The sequence below is a fragment of the Coffea eugenioides genome, chromosome 10 (assembly GCF_003713205.1).
Source record: "Coffea eugenioides isolate CCC68of chromosome 10, Ceug_1.0, whole genome shotgun sequence".
NCBI classification, from domain to species: domain Eukaryota; kingdom Viridiplantae; phylum Streptophyta; class Magnoliopsida; order Gentianales; family Rubiaceae; genus Coffea; species Coffea eugenioides.
Genome location: NC_040044.1, coordinates 2,132,217 through 2,152,545, shown reverse-complemented (window position 1 = coordinate 2,152,545; position 20,329 = coordinate 2,132,217). Strand labels below are relative to the sequence as shown.

General features: G+C 37.6%; 4 protein-coding genes across 4 annotated transcripts; 2 read left to right on the top strand and 2 right to left on the bottom strand.

The window, feature by feature from the left end:
- Positions 1-245: 245 nt before the first annotated feature.
- LOC113750905 lies at positions 246-1,102 on the bottom strand. The gene is made up of 2 exons (XM_027294852.1): positions 827-1,102; positions 246-573 (listed from the first exon to the last, which is right to left on the bottom strand). The coding sequence occupies exons 1-2, from the start codon at positions 942-944 to the stop codon at positions 341-343; spliced, it is 351 nt and encodes a 116-aa protein (XP_027150653.1). The 5' UTR covers positions 945-1,102; the 3' UTR covers positions 246-340.
- Positions 1,103-3,111: 2,009 nt separating this feature from the next.
- LOC113749624 (gamma carbonic anhydrase 1, mitochondrial) lies at positions 3,112-7,096 on the top strand. Its single transcript, XM_027293431.1, has 5 exons — positions 3,112-3,356; positions 4,286-4,429; positions 5,742-5,867; positions 5,986-6,137; positions 6,319-7,096. Exons 1-5 carry the CDS (start codon positions 3,242-3,244, stop codon positions 6,598-6,600), a joined length of 819 nt encoding a protein of 272 aa, XP_027149232.1. The 5' UTR covers positions 3,112-3,241; the 3' UTR covers positions 6,601-7,096.
- A 2,697-nt stretch (positions 7,097-9,793) lies between these two features.
- LOC113749178 (uncharacterized sugar kinase slr0537) lies at positions 9,794-13,439 on the top strand. Its single transcript, XM_027292852.1, has 8 exons — positions 9,794-10,152; positions 10,917-11,180; positions 11,280-11,351; positions 11,459-11,497; positions 11,735-11,842; positions 12,139-12,236; positions 12,382-12,493; positions 12,920-13,439. The coding sequence occupies exons 1-8, from the start codon at positions 9,979-9,981 to the stop codon at positions 13,175-13,177; spliced, it is 1,125 nt and encodes a 374-aa protein (XP_027148653.1). The 5' UTR covers positions 9,794-9,978; the 3' UTR covers positions 13,178-13,439.
- Positions 13,440-14,251: 812 nt separating this feature from the next.
- Positions 14,252-17,749, bottom strand: LOC113748891 (proteasome subunit alpha type-1-B). Its single transcript, XM_027292479.1, has 2 exons — positions 17,181-17,749; positions 14,252-15,008 (listed from the first exon to the last, which is right to left on the bottom strand). The coding sequence occupies exons 1-2, from the start codon at positions 17,529-17,531 to the stop codon at positions 14,517-14,519; spliced, it is 843 nt and encodes a 280-aa protein (XP_027148280.1). The 5' UTR covers positions 17,532-17,749; the 3' UTR covers positions 14,252-14,516.
- Positions 17,750-20,329: the final 2,580 nt, after the last annotated feature.

The following is a 20,329-nucleotide window of genomic DNA, read 5'->3' as shown; positions in this document are numbered from 1 at the left end:
ACATCTTGGAAGTAATATACACTGAACTATGTGTAATATGTATATATTCCTTTCTTTCATATATATAAACACATTGCATTTCTTCCTCAATTTTCCACTCTTATTGCCCTTGTGCTCAAAATTAACCTGTTAATAGAAGTCTGTAATTTTAAATACTTTTCTATCTGTGCTTTTTATTGTTGAGAATAACCACAAGGGAAGGGGGAGAAAAAGAATACTAAAAAAAAAGTTCTATGGTAAAATAACCTACCAACATTCTATTTACAATCGTGCCCAACCACCTTTTCAATAAAAATGAACACTTGTCTCATGATGGTTTGCTCAATAATCCGGACCAAATTCATCTGAGCAGCAGCTCATGTGCTTTATGGGGTATCAATTTATCCCCATCTACAAAATGTTCTAGGCCATTGACTACTAATGATGGTTCTGGTTCTGGTTCTGGTTCTGGTGCTGGTGCGGAAGCTGGTGGCTCTGGTGCCAATGGAGCCTTGTGCAGCATTGTAGGAACAAGTGCTCTTCTAGGCAACATCTCCAAAAACCTCCTAGTGTACATCTCCTCTCGTGTTTCCCCTACAAGAAAGTAAACCAAAGCCAATTATCATGCTTCATTTTCCTCTTGGTTCAGGGCCTTGCACTAATTGCTACCCCAATATAAGTCAAACTTATAGCAAATTGGCATTGAGCTCAATAGAGTACTGCTTCTGAAAAACAAAAAATTACTTCTTCCCGTGACCAAATATTGCTTCTGAAAAACAAGAATTTGGAAATGAAATCTGAAGGTGTAAAAATTACATGAGCAACAAACATCTCTTGGTTTTCTTACCCTTGGCCTTGAATTCAACGTGGGGTTTGGCAGAAGCGGACAAGCGGACAAGCATAGGGGTGACAATGGTGAGTAGTGCCCAGAAGAACAAAATCAAGACAAAAGTTCTCCCACTCATTTGTTGGAGAAACTTGAGTGATACATATTTGATCAAGTCTTCTGAAGGCTTTTATCTAGGGTTGGGGGGGTGGTAGGAGGAGACTTTTTGTCACTTTAGCTGGCCATGTTTAAGAAACAATTAGCAAGTGATGTTTGAAGATTCTAACCCACTATGCAGTTTGGTATACACTATTATTTGTACTATGATGTCATGGATAGAAAGTCAGATATTGGGATGATATTTGATAATGACCTTGTGCCTTCTGGTGTTGAGTTGTTGGAAGTTTGTTGCACCAATAAAAATCTTTTGTCATTAACAATCGATCTGGCATGTCTTGTTGAACTCGAGTCAAGGACTAATGAAATGCTCAAAGCCTGGACATTGGTATTGCTACGCTGTACAGAGGACTCTATAGAACGCAGACTTTCTCCCAAACCTCCACAGAATCCTCTTCATGTCCGAAGAACAAACTAGCAATATTTGATGAGTATCATGAGAAGCATATTTAATCCTCAGTGTGTTAAGAATTTCCTAGGCCGAGGGGTCATTTCGCTGTTGAAAAGGGTAACGAGTCACTTTCTCCGTCTGATAAGATGTTCTTATGCAACGGTTTACTCCGTTTTTCTTGTACTTGTTTAGATGAACTGAGAATGAAGGTTCTGCTAACGAATACTAGGAAGAGTATGCTGATCAAAAAGTCACCGCTTGAACTAATAATATGAATGCCAAGTTGTCACATTTAGAAGTAGAATATATGTCAGAAGGTTTGATTAATATTAGTAAAATTGAAACAGCTCGAGACAGAACCGAAAAATTGACGTTGATTGAACGGGTTCTAAACAACAGTACTATCCATTAATAGCAGTACAGGTCAAACTGGAAAGAATCTGTAACTCAACAATCGATCAGCAAAGAAGAAACTAACAGCACTTCTGTATTTGACATGTCGGTTTTGCATCCCTGACCCCTTTACAAGATTATGTTATCTGCTAAACTTTGTTAACTTCTTCCTAGATCTTGTGAATTTGTGAAAGAGGAGCTACTCTCACCAGAATCTGAATCCAGGAAGACACCGAATAAAAGGCCTAAATTCATCGGAGACATTAGCTGGCAACGGAACACCATCTAAAGCTTCCAGCCTTAGGGGATAGAAATCTAGTCAACAAATTCAGGATATAAACAGTGTAGAATCCTTCAACGCAATAAACCCGCAAGACATATATCGCAGTAGCGGCAACTGTTCCAAGCCGCCTCAGGAGTCGATGAGGAGCTGAACTATCCAAGACAAATATTAGAACACCCTTGAAAAGTCATTGTGCCACTTTGCTGTTGGTGTGACTGAGAATTTACCTTCGCCATACGCCTCTTCCATTCGAAGCTTTTATGTACCTTGATCTTACATGGATCAACTGACAAAAGCAAGTGATTCGGATTATGTTTTTCATACAAAAACAGTAGAAATATACGTTGAAGGAGTTCAATCAACGCTTCATATCTCACTCTCTTATTATGTGTTCATCAAGTGAAGGTAGCATAATTAAGTGAAGGTAACATGTCTGTATGATATCAGAGTGTTTAAGTTTGTACCACTTCAGCCAGGTGAAACACTATTGAAATCTCTTCATTTCCTTGGTACAATTCCAGTTTTTCTTGGCACTTCCAAAGGCTGTAAGAACAAAATTTACATGCCTCCAACTCCGAGTATTCAATTCCAAATACCAACCAGACTGGAGTACTGGACCTAAACGGTGAAATTGTTCAATGTGCATCCATCTTACACTTCAAGTAAATTTGTTGCATTCCATTTTGAAATATATCCCCAAAATCTCAATTATGGGAAACAGTAGTTTTCTTCTTCTTTTTTTGAGGGGATTTTCGTAAAAAGGTTCGCCTAAAATTCCAAAAGTCTAAAATGGATTGCTAAGCACGTCCCAATAAGCTATTAATAAGCAGCAATCAAAACAAAGTGTGATCAGAATGCTTTAGATTAGAGGTACTTCGAGTGCTTACCTTATTGAAATGATCATCAAGAAAAAGGGAAAAAGAAAGACCGTATCATGTAATGGCAGCAATGTAGCACATGAAAGTGCAAGAGCCTATTTTGCAATTAACAGAACAAATTAGAGGAGAAATGTGACTCCATCAAATAAACAAGAGGTCTGCTATGCATGCCGATTACCAAAGATGCCCTTCAAGTTCCAAGGCCTATCCAAACGGCTAAAACCCTGACTCACCCTTAGTCTTAGCTGGAAAAACCCCATAAAACACCTCTCCTGGAGGAGCTGATCGATTATCAATCCTGAGTCATCATCATCATGGGAACGCTGGGAAGAGCAGTGTATACAGTTGGGTTTTGGATCAGAGAGACGGGTCAAGCACTCGATCGCCTTGGCTGCCTTCTCCAAGGAAATTATTATTTCCAAGAACAATGTAAGTTGCGCCCACCTCATCCTCACCTTTAACATACTTGCGTCCAGAGCTTTTTCTTTTTTCTTTCTTTTGGTACAAATGGTGATAAATGTTGACGCTCATCTTAATTTCTTTTCTTCGTTTATCTTCAGATTGTTGGGCTAATTGAGCTATTTGTCAATTTTTTTCCAGTAAAGTTTTAGTCTTGCTCAAATTAACCGGCAATAGGATCTTGCTGAGACGGTTTAGTGGGGAGCGAATTATGTAATTCTTTGCTGGTGAGTGACCCAAAAACAAAAACGAAAAAAGAAGAAGGAATCGATTCTATTTTATGGATCACCCCTTCAAATGAGTTAGATGGCCTCATGGTTTATGTGTGTCATAATATGCATATGTGGGATATTGAGTTCAAACCATTTCTCTGATGACATTTAACGAGGAAATGCGAGGAAAGAAGTTATAGAAATGTGCAATACTAAATGTAATTAGTATGAAATGTTTTAGTTGAAACTCTTGCAGTAGTTTCAAGTACCTGGTCATGTTAGGAACTCGTGCTGGAAATTTTCATTCTGCATTTGGATCGATTTTAGACCTTTAGTTTTTTCTTTGATGAACATAAATGCTTGTTGCTTCAGATTTTGCTACCTATACTTTTTCATCTTACTTATTTTCTTTGTTGTGCCAATACTTCCTGACCCTATAATTGCACTTTTTAAGGATGAATGTAACCTTAAGGCCCCTCGTAGGGCAACTTATATGCATCCTGCCTACTAGCGTTCTGAATCAAAGCACAGTTTAAGCCTGTTGATTCAGATTTCATTCAATGCACTTCTGTGCCCAGTTTTCGCTTTAGTTATTGGCTATCCCATCCCTAAATGTCAATTACCGAATTCCCTTATGAGCTGCATTTTGCTTTTTTCTGCATTTTTACTCGCTTGTTTGTTCTTTAGTGTCTAGACACCGTACATTGATGAACATATTCGATAAAGCTCCTCTGGTTGATAAGGAAGCCTTTGTAGCCCCAAGTGCCTCCATCATTGGGGATGTTCAAGTGGGAAGAGGGTCATCTATTTGGTATGGATGTGTTCTGAGAGGTCAGTGCTTCACTCAGAAATTATGTTTATATCCATAGCAATTCAGACTGTTACATGCCTGGAGGATGTTCAACAGCAGTTTTTCAGTCATTTTGTTGCTTGGTTGATGACTATTCATAGCTATTACTTTGACACCAAAGAAGAGTTCGAATATAACTTCTGCATGTGGCATATGGTCCCTCTTCATGATTTTTGTTTTTCTTAATTTTTTCAATTGGTTATGACTAAATTTTTTGCTGCTCAGTAATATGAGAGCAAAATTTTATAGCCCTTCAGTTAAAAGAAGAAAGCAGACATGCCCAAAAAAAAATTAATTGTGAAAAAAGAAAGCAGACATCTGAAGTTTGCCTGATGTTGTACAAGGAGATTCAATTTTGAAATATTGCTGCATTTTATCTTCAGTCAGATGCTTAAGAAAGTTGTTAAAGTATATAGTATTTGCTTATGATATTCCTTTTGAATGATTTTGGTATTCTTTTAGTTTTAGGGCTCTAATACCATCAGAGTGCAACGATAATTTGTTACTTGTTGCATGAGAAACTAAATCTACATATTCTTGAAAGATCAGATACATTACGCTTGTTTTCATGTCCTTAAGGGTCTTTGTGTGAAAAGAAAATAAAAAGATATCAAAATGATTAATAACCTTCAAGAAGGGAAAAAAGGTTGCTGCAGCTGTGCACATCATTGTCTGAAATTTTAGGATGCAATTTTCTAAGCCCAGAGAGAGAAAGAGATATGTTTTTAAGCACCCTCCTTTGTATTCATCGTGATCATTCTTGTATGTCATTCTTTTACGCCACTTCCAGATTTTCCAAAGTAATGCCCATTCAGGCAGTACTTTTTTTGCGCGTAAATGATTGTTTTCCTTTCCAGTTGCATTCACTTCTCTTCACCCCACTACTGTACCATTTTGCCTACTCTCTCTCTCTGACCTGTGGAATTTCATTTTGAATTTGTGGAGGTGATTAGTTCTTGAAGGTATTTGTCATTCAGAAATTATGTTGCTGCCTGCTTAAGTTTTGATAGGAACATAGGGCTACCCTCACTGTGGGATTACATACTTCTGCTGCCCATGCGACTCCAAAGAAAAGAAAAAAGGAGGGGGGGGGGGGGAGCGGGGTTTGAGAATACAAGATGATAACATTTAAGAGAACTTATGACCACCCTTTTCATCTGAGATTTAACATGCAAAATTGGTTCAAGAATTTTCCTCTACACCCTTAACTTCCAAAGAAAGGAGACAAGAAATAGGAAGAGAATGCTGTTATCTGTCACTAACCTTCATCTGGATCCATCTTTTTATCTGCAGGAGATGTTAACGGCATCACTGTTGGGTCTGGAACTAATATACAGGATAACTCCCTTGTTCATGTGGCAAAATCCAATCTAAGCGGGAAAGTGCTTCCTACCATCATTGGAGATAATGTAACTATTGGTGAGCATCCTGTTTAATGATTCTGCTTTCATGTATGGTCAGAAATTGAAACTTTCTATTTTTCCCCACAAGAGTCCTATCCAACTTTTGGTATGGTACTCAAATTGAATCCACGCAGGTCATAGTGCTGTTTTACATGGCTGTACTGTTGAGGATGAGGCTTTTGTTGGTATGGGAGCTGCGCTTCTTGATGGAGCAGTCTTGGAGAAGCATGCCATGGTTGCTGCGGGTGCCCTTGTGAGGCAAAACATGAGGATCCCCAGTGGACAGGCAATTATTTTAATCTTTCCCGTTCTTTCCAAAATTTAAAAGGAGAGCTCAATGGTTTTACTTTTTCTTTTCCTCCTTTTGAAAGTAATGTTGATGCTGTTGTTTTTTAAATATGGTTCTATTGACGTTTAAGTCTTAGTCATTGTCAGCTTTGTCTGAGATATCTGCTAATTTGCCATAGGTCTGGGGAGGTAATCCGGCCAAGTTCCTCAGAAAGCTCAGTGATGAAGAGATAGCCTTTATATCCCAATCTGCAACCAATTACTGCAACCTAGCACAGGTCCATGCTGCTGAAAATGCAAAATCCTTTGATGAGATTGAATTTGAGAAAGTTCTTCGCAAGAAGTATTCTCGCCGTGACGAGGAGTATGATTCAATGCTAGGAGTTATTCGTGAAACTCCACCAGAACTCGTTCTTCCAGATAACATCTTACCAGATAAACCACAAAAGGGCACCCAGTAAGATCTTTTTTTTAGTTTGATATTATGTTTACACCTATTCGCTTGACCCTCGAGGCTTCATGGTCAGTAGAAGCTATCCTCTGCAAATATCTAATCCGGAAATGGTCGGTCACCTCCTTCCAGAATAACACTACAGACTTCTTTAAGGGTAGATTCATGCATCACGACACTTGCATCTGAACTTCTGGCTCAGCTAGCTAATCTTTATCTCCGGAGATGCTTTTTTCCTCTCCGGAGAGAAACCAATGTTGCGGAGCAATATGCACGAATAGCCGCCCTTTGTTGGCTGATACCCTTTATTTTACGCAACGTCTAACGTTCTCTTGTTTTCCTTATTCTTGAATATCCTGTAGAGCTAACGTCCCAATCTTGAGCGACCAATCTGATCCTTTTTAAGTTCTGGAGAAGTTTATCAGACAGTGTGGATCAGTTATACTTCGAAATTACTACTATCTCTTTTGCTGTATGTCAAACTGTTTGATTAGTTCCAGCTCAAACTCATCTCTTCTTAATTCTTAACGCCAAAAGAAAATTAAAAAGACAAAAAAAGGGGGGTTGTAGTGAATACTTTTTGTGGACCTCAAATTGCTGCCTGAAAATTATTCCATATGCTGCTAAAATGACCCGGCCTGCTAGGCTATAGCTGTAGCAGGATCTAATGGCTAATCCATGTGCATCAGCCTGAGCATGATTGGAGAAACAAATAGCAAGTACTAATAAACTACTAGTAATTCTTCTTCTTTCAGAAGTAAATTATAATTATGTGGAAGGACTGACATATTCCCTGTAATTGTTGCGTATCCAAAAGTTTGAATAACAAAAGTGGAATCTTGAAAAGTGTTGGCCGACTGGAGCAGGAAGAGGCAAAGAAGATGAGCCATCCCGGAAATTCAGCTGCTTTCTGGACTATATTAAAAACAAAAGGGCTTGTCCTTTGTCCTCTCAATCATTCCAAGCATGCATGATTCGAATCTTTTTATTTGTTTGGCTCTCCTGGATTCTTTGCCAATTGAACTTGTATGCGTGGATTGGACCCCCTGTCTTCCTATTATTGACTTCTTTTCTTCTTTTTTTTCGTTTAAAGCTAATTAAAACTTTTAGATGAAAGATGCATCTCAAGTCCTGCTATTCTTAATTCCTAGTGTATAATATACTTCCAGGCAAAGAACAATGACCACAAATATTTCAACATCTCAAATAATTGAGGTCTCCCAGGCTCTGCACTTTTTTCAAAAAAAAAAAAAAAAAATTTATTGTTCAATTATTCCATCTTCCTCCCTCCTGCCTCCCTATGGATAAAGTTCCAAGACAAAATGAGTCCAAGAAATCAAGAAAGTTGTGGGCTGCTTTCTTTGGTCCACACAAAATTGCAGTAGCTGATGGAAGTATACAGCTGGTGGCTTTACATCCATCCATCCGCTCTTTCGGCCATATCCTCCGTTAGAGGCTATTACGTTAGAATCTGGTCATGTGATCTCTAGCTAGTACTGTTGTTTTGTGCAGGGCTGATCATCTCCTCTTGATTTGAATCCCCACAACTAGCATAAACAAAAGGTTAACCCGGATTAGGATAAATCTTGAGAATAACTAAAACCTCCCTGCCCTATTCGACATTGTAGTAGTTAACCAACCAAGAATAGATGTAGAACCGAGTTAGTGTTGAAAGGTGGATGAAGAATATCTGCATGTTATCCTATATATATACTATAAGATATGGAGAACCACCAAATAACAAGAGACAAAACCCTTTGTGAAGCTTCTTTGATCATTTTTCCAGAGTGTCCTAATTTTACTAGGCTACACGAGAAAAAGAAATGTACAACATCGAGAGAATAGTTCATGTATAGTTCTTGATGAGCCACAACATGTATAAATCATCTTCTCTTCAAACGAAAATCAATGAGATAGATTCTGCTATTCTACGCAGGAAATGCAAGTCGAACGAACAAATGTAGTTTAATTCCATATGATCCTGCCGCCCACTTTCCTCGACCAAGAAATAAAAATGGTCATGTACACTACTGCCCAATTCCCACCATCATTGGAGTCCTTAAGCCTTGATTATGCTGCTTCCAGTAGTCCAATCTTAGCATGTGGCACCAAATTATTAAACTATATTTCACTTCTAATGGTACTTTTGGTTGAAAGTGGATTTTGGTGAACAAACACAATTATGTACGAGCATATAAAAAGCTTTACTCATTCACAAAGAATCAGCAAATCAAGTGAAGTTTTTTTTTTTTTTTTGTAAAATATTAAAATAAAAAAAATGTTCCACCACATCCTTTTGCCAAGTTTAACTTTATAGTAAGTACATGGCTTCTAGGTAATTCGCCCAAATCAGGTCCTGTACTGCACAACCACATAACATAACACGAATGGGCTAGTATGACTAAATCTTTCTTTGGATTGTAGGTTGAGGATTCGAATCTCACCTGTAATAAAAAGAACTTCATTTGTAATGAAAAAAATTTAAAAGAAATGTCAGAATAATCTTTGAAGTCGAGATACTTCTAAAATGAAAATATGCAATTATAGGTGAAAAATTTTATTCTTATTCAAGGGCGTACATCTTACCAAGGTTTGTAAAATCGGGATCCTACGTAGGATCGATTTTAGTTTCACAGGATCGGATCGTAGGATCGGATCGTAGAATCGTAAGATCCTACCAAAAGCTCTTAATTGTAATTAAAGGTTGCAATTCTTTGATAAATTACAAATATACCACAAATATTTTCATTTATTTGCAAAATGGAGCTTCGTATTTCACAAATTGACAAAAAAATTGTAGGATCGTACCTACCGATCCTGCTACGATTCTATGCGATCCTGCAAAGATTCATATGATTTGCGACTCTGCATACGATCCGGATCGATTTTGGTTATCCGGATCGTAGGATCGTACGATCCTACGATCCGGATCGCGATTTTGACAACTATGCATCTTACTATAGGCTACTATTACTTCAATTTGTACCAAATTTGAAATTTTCCCATTATAATTGAGGGGAAAAGACAAAAGAAACAATAGTGCATGACCTCTTGTTTTTATTTATTCTGTTATAAGATGGAAAAGATAAAAGTACAAAAAAAAAAAAAAAAACGTAACCCTTAATTAGTCCAAAAAATTTAGAACTGAAGAGAAAAGGGAAAAAAAAAATTACACACTACAACATCTGATAATTGTTTTGTTCGGTCGCTTCTCAGTAGTCGGGCCTGTCTATAAATACCATGATGTCAGAGTAGATAGAAAGCTGGGAAGGAGGCTGGAGGGCGATCCAACGTCCCATTGCCGGAGTGCAGGCGCCCAAAGGGAAGGGAAGCTTCATCTGGACCATTCATCGGCCGACTGATTACCTAAATCTAGGAAGAGGAAGAGATGGGTGTTGAATTTCAGCCTAGGGACTATGACAAGACTGGAAAAGAAACCAGTGCAACTTGGCCTCCACCTTTGGTGTTGGGTCTACAACCAGCCGCCTTGGTTGACCACGTAGCTAAAGTTGATTTGTCCCTCCTTTCTCAAATCCCCGGCAAGCCTGGTGGCTCCTTTCCTGTACTCTCTCTCTCTCTCTCACTCACTCCTTTTCAAACACTTCTAAACTTAATTGAATACTGAATTGATGCATGCCCAAACAATGTCTCTGTTTTTAGTTAAAGTGAAAGATTGAATTTTACTTAGATTGCTGAATTGGATCACTGGAGCTGAAATTCAGGTGAATTCTTTAGATGGGACTTTTGGTTTCCAAGGAGTGCTTGGCTTTTAAGTTTATTAGTCATTAAGGTAACTATGGACTAGAAGCAGAATCCTCACCAGACACTGATGTAGAACATTTCGGGAGAGAGAATTGGAGGCACGTAATTCCTGTTTTACTGAGTATACCATTCCGTAAGCCAAAAAAAAAAATCATTTACTGTTAGGATTCATTGTGCTTAACATGTTGTCTATTTCTAAACCATGAGGTCACAGCATCTCGTGATTAGACGGGCTGCTTTTGTAGTCTTTTGATTGTTCTTTCTTGGAAGATATTTGATCTCAACTAGATGTGGTTGGGATACGATGGTTGTCTTTGTGACTCGTCCATTGTATTATATATTGTTGTCAGTTGGTGATATAAGTACAATGGTTGTATTGTGTGGTTGGGTGTCAACCTTCCCTTGTTTGTGGTTTTCTTCCTGTCATTGTTCTAGGATGTAAACCCAGTGATTCAACATCAAACTTGGATGTTCCCACTGCTGTTTGAGAACTATTTAGAGTTGTTCAATATAATTGTCCGGCTGTGTAAAAGCTTCTATCTTTTCCCTTTCTACTGTATACAGGTTACTGCTGAGGAACTGAAGTGTATCTTGAGTGAGGTAAACACCCATATTCTTTCCTCTCATGACAATTCATCTTCTTCGAAAACCATGGCTGGAGGCAGTGTTGCAAACACTATTAGAGGCCTTGCTGCTGGCTTCGGGGTAAATTGTGGAATAATTGGGGCTTGTGGTGATGATGAAGAAGGCAGATTGTTTAGGACTAATATGAGCTCTTACAAAGTTGATTTGTCCAGATTGAGATTGAAGAGTGGTCCAACAGCTCAGGTGAGTTTATTGTTGCATCTACATCGTGCATTTAATTAAATGCATAAAAATTTCTTAAAAAATTCCAGAGTGCTGAAATCTTGTATGCTAATTCTGCAGTGTGTTTGCTTGGTTGATGAACGTGGCAATCGCACAATGAGGCCATGCCTCTCTGATGCTGTGAAAGTTAAGGTACTTGCTGTTTTCAGTCTAGATACTAGTAATATGGCATTTATAGAGGTTTTTGCTTGGTGAGGAGGAATTTGCCTGTGGTCCTCATTTTCCTAAATTTTTGACAGGCAAATGAACTTAAAAAAGAAGATTTCAGAGGCTCCAAGGTAATACACATCTACGTCATAATGAGAATTATGTCAGTTGTCAATCAAAATGCTTGTTGACTGCAGTTGGAGTTCTTGCTCAATTGCTTTAATTCTATGTTCTTCAAACTCATATTTCCATCATTTTGAACTAATGATTAATAGTACCACAAACTTTGTTTTGAATATTAGCCGTTGCAATGCAGTGTTTGATGAAGTGCATTTAATAACTCCTAATTCTGTTATTCTATTTTACAGTGGTTGGTCGTGAGATATGCCATATTTAATTTGGACATCATTCAGGCAGCTATCCAAATGGCTAAGGAAGAAGGTCTTTCTGTTTCCTTGGATCTAGCCAGTTTTGAGGTACTATTTTTCTTCACTTGAAGCACTTTTTGTACCAACAGAGTATCTTTTCGGGTTTTTTCCCCCCTGCCGTTCAATGCATTTTTTGTTTAGGGTTGTTATCAGGAATAAACACCTGAAAGAAAGTCATATCTTATCGGACAGCAATAAATTTTATATTAAGCCACCTCCAATATCAGTTTATATTAAGCTCTGTGGTGTAGCGCTCAGTTTATAATGAGATCTGTAGTGTAGCACGACCTTTAAGTATGAGTGCCACAACCCCTAACTTCACTGCTGACCTTACTGTTGAGCAGATGGTACGGAATTTTAGGTTACCACTTCTGCAGTTACTAGAGTCAAGGAACATAGATCTATGCTTCGCCAATGAGGATGAAGCAATTGAACTACTAAGGTTATTGTAGCTTAAATTTCTCATCCATTGTTTTGGATCCTCAGACTAAATATGTAGTTTACATTTATGAAGAGCTCTACATTGGAATCTTGCAATCGTTGGTGAAATTTGAGGTCAATGGTGTTTCTCCTTGATGTGCTTGTAGGGGTGAAGAGGATGCCAATTATGAGGTAGCCCTTGAATTTTTGTCAAAATACTGCAAATGGGCTGTGGTGACATTGGGTTCAAGTGGATGCCTAGCTAAGAATGGAAAAGAGGTATGTGATTTACTTATTCACTTGGATAAGCTTGGCCACTTATAGAAGGCTAATAATCCTTGGTCTGACTAGTTTTTCAAGTTTTTTTTTCATGTCAATCATTATCCACTTCATAATCTTGGTTGAACATGACAATTTCCACTTTGGTTACAAGATGCCAATCTGTGGATACAAATATATGTTTGCTATGCTATATTTGTTGTTTACTTCACTATATTTTTGGCGGTAGTTGCAAATAATGAACTTGGTGGTTGCAAGACAACCAACAAAACAAAATCCAAGATTTGATGAGCCTATATACATGTAGTATTATTATATGTGGTGTATTTGGACTGTTTCATTTCTGTGGTGAGGGTTAAGATTTAGTTCGCCGTTCAATATTTTCCTGCTCGCTGTTTGATGGGTTGAGATGCATATGAACTTCAGGTTGTGCGAGTACCAGCAACCGGGAAGAAAGAGGCAATTGATGCCACCGGAGCTGGAGACCTCTTTGCGGGCGGATTTTTGTACGGACTGATGAAGGGACTATCACTGGAGGAATGTTGCAAAATAGGCTCATGTAGTGGTGGGTCTGTGATCCGTTCTCTCGGGGGTGAGGTAACACGAGAAAATTGGCAGTGGATGTACAAACAGATGCAAAAGAAGGGACTTCCAGTCCCAGATTCGGCAAATTCAGACTCCTAACGGAGTTGAAGATTATTGGTATTGCTGTTAGATGATTCTTTACTTGGCCATCATGTTTAAGGAAAGGCCCTCTTAATGTTTTTTTTTTTTTATTTATCAACCACTCTTTTCATTGGAAAGTTGTAGAAAGTTTTAATCCTATGTTACGCATAATGCCATTGTTTAAGCAATCTATAGTTTCTTGTTTGTACTGGTTTCAACTCAATTTATTGAATTGTGACTGGATGGCACTCCAAAAGTTGGGAGTACCATACTTGCTTAAGCTACCGACTAATGAAAGCTTAACTTGGATTTGGATGCCGACAAGATGTATAAAATGGTAGGTAGCGGATGTCCGAAAGACAATAATATTTTCTTAGCCCTGCAAGGATTGATTTGGAACATCTCACCAATCTTTCTGGACTTTAACATCCTGTTAACTGTTGGATGCATGTGGTGATGATGCTAAACAAAACCTGATCATTCCGCTTCTCTACGCACTAGTAATGCCTCACGTGCATTGCACGTGATTGTATTAATACAAAATATGACGCTTTTGAGATACTACAATCCTTTGGAATTGTTAGCTTTAGAATGGAATAATTGTTATATTTCTGAGTTCTTTTAATCAAGTTTTGTAAAAATGTCTTTAATTTTTGAACTCTTAAATGGATATGTTTTTTGAAAAATAAATTTTGACCTTTTGAGATGAATCATGACTCCAACTCTAGTGCCCAGGTGCTGACTCTACAAGAAATGTATTGTGTATGTATCGAGCAAGAAGTAACAAACAAAATTGATAAACATGAGTAAAGTAAATACTTGAATTGTAAGAACGTTGTATCATTGTATCCAGAGATGAATCATCACTGGATGGCACTCCACATTCAGTTATTTCTAGTTAGCTGTTTACTCTTTTTTTTGTTAAAAAAAAAAAAAAAACTATGGAATTCTTTTTATCTTATTTTGTCAATTATTTTGTTTTATTTTATTGCTGTCATTTTTTTTCATTTTAATACATACACATCTAATTTATTCCAATTTTTTCCTCAAAGGAAAACAACTATGACAATAAAATAGAATTTTTGTCACACATAACTAAAGCTCCTCTCCCTTTAGAGGACGACATATTAAAAGGCAATACATAATGCAGCAATGTCCAACCAGAAAGCAGAAACTCATTCTGGAAAATAATTTAGCTTGGGGTCTAAGAGAAGAAAGTTTAACATGTTTGCATTAGTGAAGCACCAAAAGACCGCATAATGAAAATCAAATATCCAACAAGAACATGTTTTTTTGTCTACGGCTCGAGCAGATCCCATCATTCATCAAAGAGTAACTCTCATCCTCCCAAATACCATCATATATCCATTGGAGCCACCCCCTGATCAGTAGGCCCCTGATCAGCGGCACCTGCTTGAGCATCACCCCCTTGAGCATCACCACCTTGATCCTGGGGAGCAGCCTCATTAGCAGGAGCCTCTTCGCCTGCTATCTCAAATTCATTGATGAGTGCTTGTACAGTTTCCTTGTCCAATATGTGGAATGACTCGTCTACTCCTACCACAGCAACCGTGCAAATGGAGCTTGTCAGCTTTTCTCCTTGCAAGGTCTCCCTCAATGCAAAAAGTGCATCTTTGATAAGATTCTCTCGTGAGGACTCCGTGAAAGTCTCAAACTTCCGCTCCATGTATGTCTTTGCTGCTTGTGATCGAGACCCCATTGCAAATGCTTGGTATTCAAAATAATTACCGCTAGGGCAATTGTAATAAAGGTGAGCTCCAGATTCATCTAAACCGCCTACCAGCAGACCAACACCATAAGGCCGTTTCCAGGAGCGCTGCGTGCAAACCTACATCAACAAATTCAAAAGAATAAAATAACAAGGTCAACATGAAAATCATGCAAAGTTTGAGGATAGCTCCTCAAGCTCAGCTCCTGAGGAGACAACTGTAAACAGCCAGGATATTTGAACCTACAGACCAGGCAGTGTATGTACCATGCAATGCACCAGAATCTTAAGAATAACAGTTCTACATGCAACCAGCATAAAATTTAAGATTTATTCCAAATTACTTCGCATTGTTGGATCAGAATACTGGGCAGCACAAGTTATATAGACCGAAGCAACAATAAGATTCCACAAGACAATACTCCAAAGGTGCTCCATACTGCTGATAGAAGTACAAATGTGACTTGCAAACTATTATTATATGTAGACAATCTTGACATTATCCACTAGTAGAACCTTTACAAAGAAAGCCATTAGACCAACTTTGTTTCTGTCACACTAGTAGCAATAAGGTAATACCCTGGTTCAAAAGTCAATCCATCAAGAGTCAGGTTTGATCATCAAGTGTGCCAAAAAAAATTAATATACAGAGAGAGGAAAAGAGGGGGGGGGGGGGGTGTTAGAGATGGAGCAGGCAACTAGAAAACATGAATGACAAAATAATACGGCATTCCATACATCAGACTGACTCGAACATCTCCAACACATGCAAAGCTGGACTGAGCACAAACCATGCAACCCCTCAACCCAAACAAGCAAAGGTCATTACATAGTGACAGTAGTTTTGCAAAACAATTTCCCCCAGAAAAATTGTAACAACAGCAATCCCCCCCCCCCCCCTTTATTTTTTCAAAGCCTAGACATAATGGTTTCACGGGTTCAGTTCCCGTGAGCTGCTCTGAAATTGAACAAAACCCCAAAGAAGCACCATCTTTTCTTTTCTTTTGTTTTTCTTTTTAAATGAACACAGAGTAATTTGTCACTAAATAGCCTGCCAGTCACTACACTATGATATCACAAATCAGGACCTTCAGACAGCTTCAAGCCTGAATTTTGCAACTTCAGGAGCTATATTGTCATTGCGTAAACTTGTTAACAGGTAAGCTATATTACCTTTTTCTTTTTTGTTTGGGTAACAGTATAATCAATGCATATGTTAATAACCCATCTAAACAATTTCACAGAAAAATAAGGGTCAGTCCATGAATAGACAGTAATCAGATGCCACCTATCTACAAACTTTTTCCAAGAAAAGACCATCCACCAAAAAAAAAAAACAGAACAATGGGAATTGATAACAAAAGTTTATCAAAGCAAACACATTTTCCAACACACCTTTTTTTTATCTTCTTAATCACATTTTTATCTCACATACATCATATGGCAAAAAGTGCTACAGTAATTATTCTAAATAATATTTCAAATAATCTCCTATCCAAACACACTCGATGTTACCCAAAAAAATTCTAAAGGAGGAAAACTATTTACACAAGAAGCACCAATTAATTTACCGTAAACTTTGATGAACCAAGACAAAAGCTAACTTAGTCCAATCTATATCACATTAATAATTTCTACTTTCTTTTCTTAAGACAGTAATAATTCATGTTACATCATATAGCATGTCATTGATGAATTTAGGACTCCAATCAAGCTATTCAAAGGTGTGTGCTAGCAAGCAGATTAAGAAAATCTCAATTTACTTTGTATTGAACAAACAATGTAGCATGTGAGACATAAATGTTGTGACTTTAGGATTATGTTAAAAGGACAACAAAATTAAACTTATATTTCAACCATGGCACAGCTGATATACGAATAGCCATAAATTGGATCAGAAACACCACCACCACTCAGGCATTCGCTCACCCAATTTAGCACTCGTTGCACCACAGAGACATGGTCCTCACTGAACGTATGTCCAATATCCATAAGAAACTAAGCGACACTATTTGGCTCTGATAAACCATTTTCTCATAATTATCCGATCAGATTGAACCTAAAAATCACAAATAACAAAAATTTTTCATTATCCAGCTTCAATCCACTAAATGCTCCCTTCTAAAACTCTGTCCCTAAGTGTCCACTAAAACTTCACAAACTGAAATTCCATAGAACAAATACAAACCAACAGAATAACAAAAAGTTAGGTGTACTAACAGATACAACATAAAATTAAAAAAATCAAATAAATCGAACGAAGAGAGGGAAAAAAACAGAACAAAACAAAACCTGCGCCTTGTCAGCAAGCTGGACAACGAGGCGTCCGACAGGTAACTTAGACTCGTAAGAATAACTATAATTGATACACTCAGACCGCATGTAACGGGAGAGAACGCGGCCGTCGGCGGTGAGTCCGGCGATAGCTACTCCGATGTGGTCATCGACCTTGAAGATCTTCTTCTGGTGAGAAGATAGCTCGGAATTGGCCTTGTTAACGGAAGCCAAAACCACATGAGTCTTCGATCTCAGCCCTATCGCCGCCGAACCTTGTTTGACCGCTTCCATCGCGTACTCCACCTGAAATAGCCTCCCCGCCGGCGACCATGTCGTCACATCCGTATCGTATTGATTGCGAAACATGTTTAGTTAGATTTCCCGATCAAAAACTTCCTCGAATTGTTATTACGATTTCACACACTAAGCACGCAATGGAGGAGTATTGGTTGCCCTCAGTAGAAGTACTTCAGGTTTAATTTAATTTCTTTTCTTTTCTTTTCTTTTTCCTCAAGACAAGATTGGAAAAGACATCCGGGGTTTTACAATTTTATTTTTTGGTTAGTGAGGGTTCTAATTGGAGAGAGAGAGAGGGGTTCGAGTACATGGGAGACTACAATAATTTTGTGCAGAAGCCGATCAGGATATGGGTGGTTCATACAGGGTCTGGATATTAGACTTCTTGGGCCATTGAGATTGAACCCTTTGGAACTACGCATTTCTCTATGTGCTCCGGCCTTTTTCTTCTAGTCCAAAACTTCTCCAGATATACATGGGCCGAACCAAGTGCCAGTTTTTAATTGACTTTTTCTTTCTTTTTCTCCTTTTTTTTTTTTTGTATAAGTAAGAGGATTTGAACCTAAAACCTCTTGTTTATAATCCCTCCCACCTGATCACCCAACTCAATTCTCCCTAATTGACTTGCATTATGTTGTTGTGGCGTTAAATTTTTTAGCTCTCATCAACAATTAATATGTAATATGTAATATTTCATTTGATCTCAGAATTACTAATCTATCTGCATGAAAATTAACTAAATCTATCGTGTTTGAAAGAAACATATCATTATAGGTTTTTATTTGGTCATACTAATCACCTTATTAGACGCTATTCTTTTTTTTTTTAATGTGCATTAGACACGAGAAGTGAATAAGCGGGTGGGAAGAATTATTGTTGTTTTCAAATTTTCTTGATGTTTATTTCTCTTTAATTTTCAAATTACAGCGCTATCATTATCTTAATGGCTTTTTATGTTATTCATGAAGATGATGTCTAGCACTTTAAAAATAAAAAAAAAAACAACACTGGCGTCCGAAACATGAGTATATATATTTTCTTTTGTTGATGATAGAAATTACTAGAGTAATTGTACTAAAAGATAATGCTGCTTTAATACATAGGAAATATGGTAGTTTTTTTGTTCAGATAAAATAAAATCTTCGGTAATATCCGATGAAAAAGTATACTAATTGAAGAAGCGATACCAAACATAGGCAAACTGGAGGAGCCATCATTTTGAAATTTGTTAAAACAGATTTTCGTTGCATTATCCTCATGTTCAGCCGTAAAAGCAAGCAGGATAAACCCTGACAAAATGCGGTCATGCGCATCAAAAGATGGATCATAACTTTAACTACTATTGGTGGAGGTAAGACTAAAGTAGGCTCATCTCAAGCCCGATCACATTCAAAGTTGCAATGGCCCAATGTTCATTTAGTGTCTCCCGTTAAAAAATGAGTCAAATTATTCTATACTCAAATTAAATGGAGCTCAATTTGGTAAGAGTTCATTTGATCTTGATTTGCTAACTAATCAAGCCAAGGTTGAATAATATTTTATGTTTCATAACATTCAAATTCAATAAAAGAAAGTCATTCAAGCTCAATTCAACAAATAAACAAATTATATTTAAACAAAATTTTAAAATTATTAAAATAATCAAATAAATTTAAATATTAAAATGTTCGATTTGATTATACTAATTTCCACTCCTCTTTACTTTGTGTGCATTGGTAGAAAATGGTGTTCAGATATCTGTCTATCTACAACTAAAGATGTCTGGCGGATCTGCTGTCTTTTTTTTTTTTTTCGGAGACAATAAACCTAATTTATCCTACACTAAGGAGAACGGGGCGGACCTAAGGAAGTTCAGAGATAATCCGGAGAGGACTGAACCACCACCGGATCAGATGGGTGCACAGCACACCCGCCTGAATTTTTTTTTTGAAACAAGCCACTTAAATGTGGCATTTTTGGTGGGAGGCAACTAGGTGGTGGCCACTGAGCCAGTGATTTGGCGGATCTGCTGTCAAAGTCAGTGGATCTAGCAGATTGTCATTGGCTTACGTTTCTTTTCAGAAAACAAATCAAAAGTGAAAAGCAAATTTGGATATCAAATTTTTCCAATGATTTATATTTTCTCACTTCTCTCATTCCATGATTACTTTAATCTTTTCACAAAGATTCTTCAAAAGTTTACTTCTCCAATCACAGTAGTTTAATCTTACTTTTTCTTTTTGTCTCCGCGCTAATTCGTTCGATTAGATTTTTGTTCCACAAGAAACCTGTCTCGTCACATTTGTTCTGTCCCAGAAGAATAAGCAAAGTTATTTCAATGATAAAATAAAGGTAATGTGAATACTGATTCGGCAAATCTACCTCAATTCTCAATTTTTTACCCGTCCTAATTTTTGTTGTTGCATGAGATGTATGCAATGCATATCTTTTTTTTTTCGATACAATAGTTTCATACACTATGGGGAGGGGAGGGTCTGAAGAGGACCTGGGGTAATTCGGAGGAGATTGAACCGCACTACGTACCCGCCTGGATTTTTTAAACAATGTCACATTTAATTGTGGCAAATTGGTCACCAAGTCTTAATGCATTGGTGGTGGCCACCCGCCTTTGGGCTGGTGGATTGTATGCAATGCATATAGAATGTAAGAAAAAACATCTTGGTTGAGAATGAGACCTAAAAAGTTCTAGTTGGGGAATCAATCACATCAATTAGTAAATTTATTTTGTTGATGCATACAGTAATTAAGGTTCAGGATTTGAATTTTGTGACTAATAATTCATAGTTAAGGGTGGAAAGAGAACAGGGAAAAGTGATAGAATTAACAAAATTTATTGATATCACCATCAACACTAAGCAGAGCTTCTG

What these genes read in the sequence shown, in the direction of transcription:
- LOC113750905 (XM_027294852.1), bottom strand. Translation starts at nt 944, where the DNA reads ATGAGTGGGAGAACTTTTGTCTTGATTTTGTTCTTCTGGGCACTACTC. An exon ending in CGTTGAATTCAAGGCCAAGG is followed by an intron (nt 574 to 826) that starts GTAAGAAAACCA and finishes ACTTTCTTGTAG; the next exon opens with GGGAAACACGAGAGGAGATG.
- LOC113749624 (XM_027293431.1), top strand. Translation starts at nt 3,242, where the DNA reads ATGGGAACGCTGGGAAGAGCAGTGTATACAGTTGGGTTTTGGATCAGA. An exon ending in TTATTATTTCCAAGAACAAT is followed by an intron (nt 3,357 to 4,285) that starts GTAAGTTGCGCC and finishes TTTGTTCTTTAG; the next exon opens with TGTCTAGACACCGTACATTG. An exon ending in TGAGGATCCCCAGTGGACAG is followed by an intron (nt 6,138 to 6,318) that starts GCAATTATTTTA and finishes AATTTGCCATAG; the next exon opens with GTCTGGGGAGGTAATCCGGC.
- LOC113749178 (XM_027292852.1), top strand. Translation starts at nt 9,979, where the DNA reads ATGGGTGTTGAATTTCAGCCTAGGGACTATGACAAGACTGGAAAAGAA. An exon ending in AGAGTGGTCCAACAGCTCAG is followed by an intron (nt 11,181 to 11,279) that starts GTGAGTTTATTG and finishes CTAATTCTGCAG; the next exon opens with TGTGTTTGCTTGGTTGATGA. An exon ending in TAGCTAAGAATGGAAAAGAG is followed by an intron (nt 12,494 to 12,919) that starts GTATGTGATTTA and finishes TATGAACTTCAG; the next exon opens with GTTGTGCGAGTACCAGCAAC.
- LOC113748891 (XM_027292479.1), bottom strand. Translation starts at nt 17,531, where the DNA reads ATGTTTCGCAATCAATACGATACGGATGTGACGACATGGTCGCCGGCG. An exon ending in AGCTTGCTGACAAGGCGCAG is followed by an intron (nt 15,009 to 17,180) that starts GTTTTGTTTTGT and finishes TTGTTGATGTAG; the next exon opens with GTTTGCACGCAGCGCTCCTG.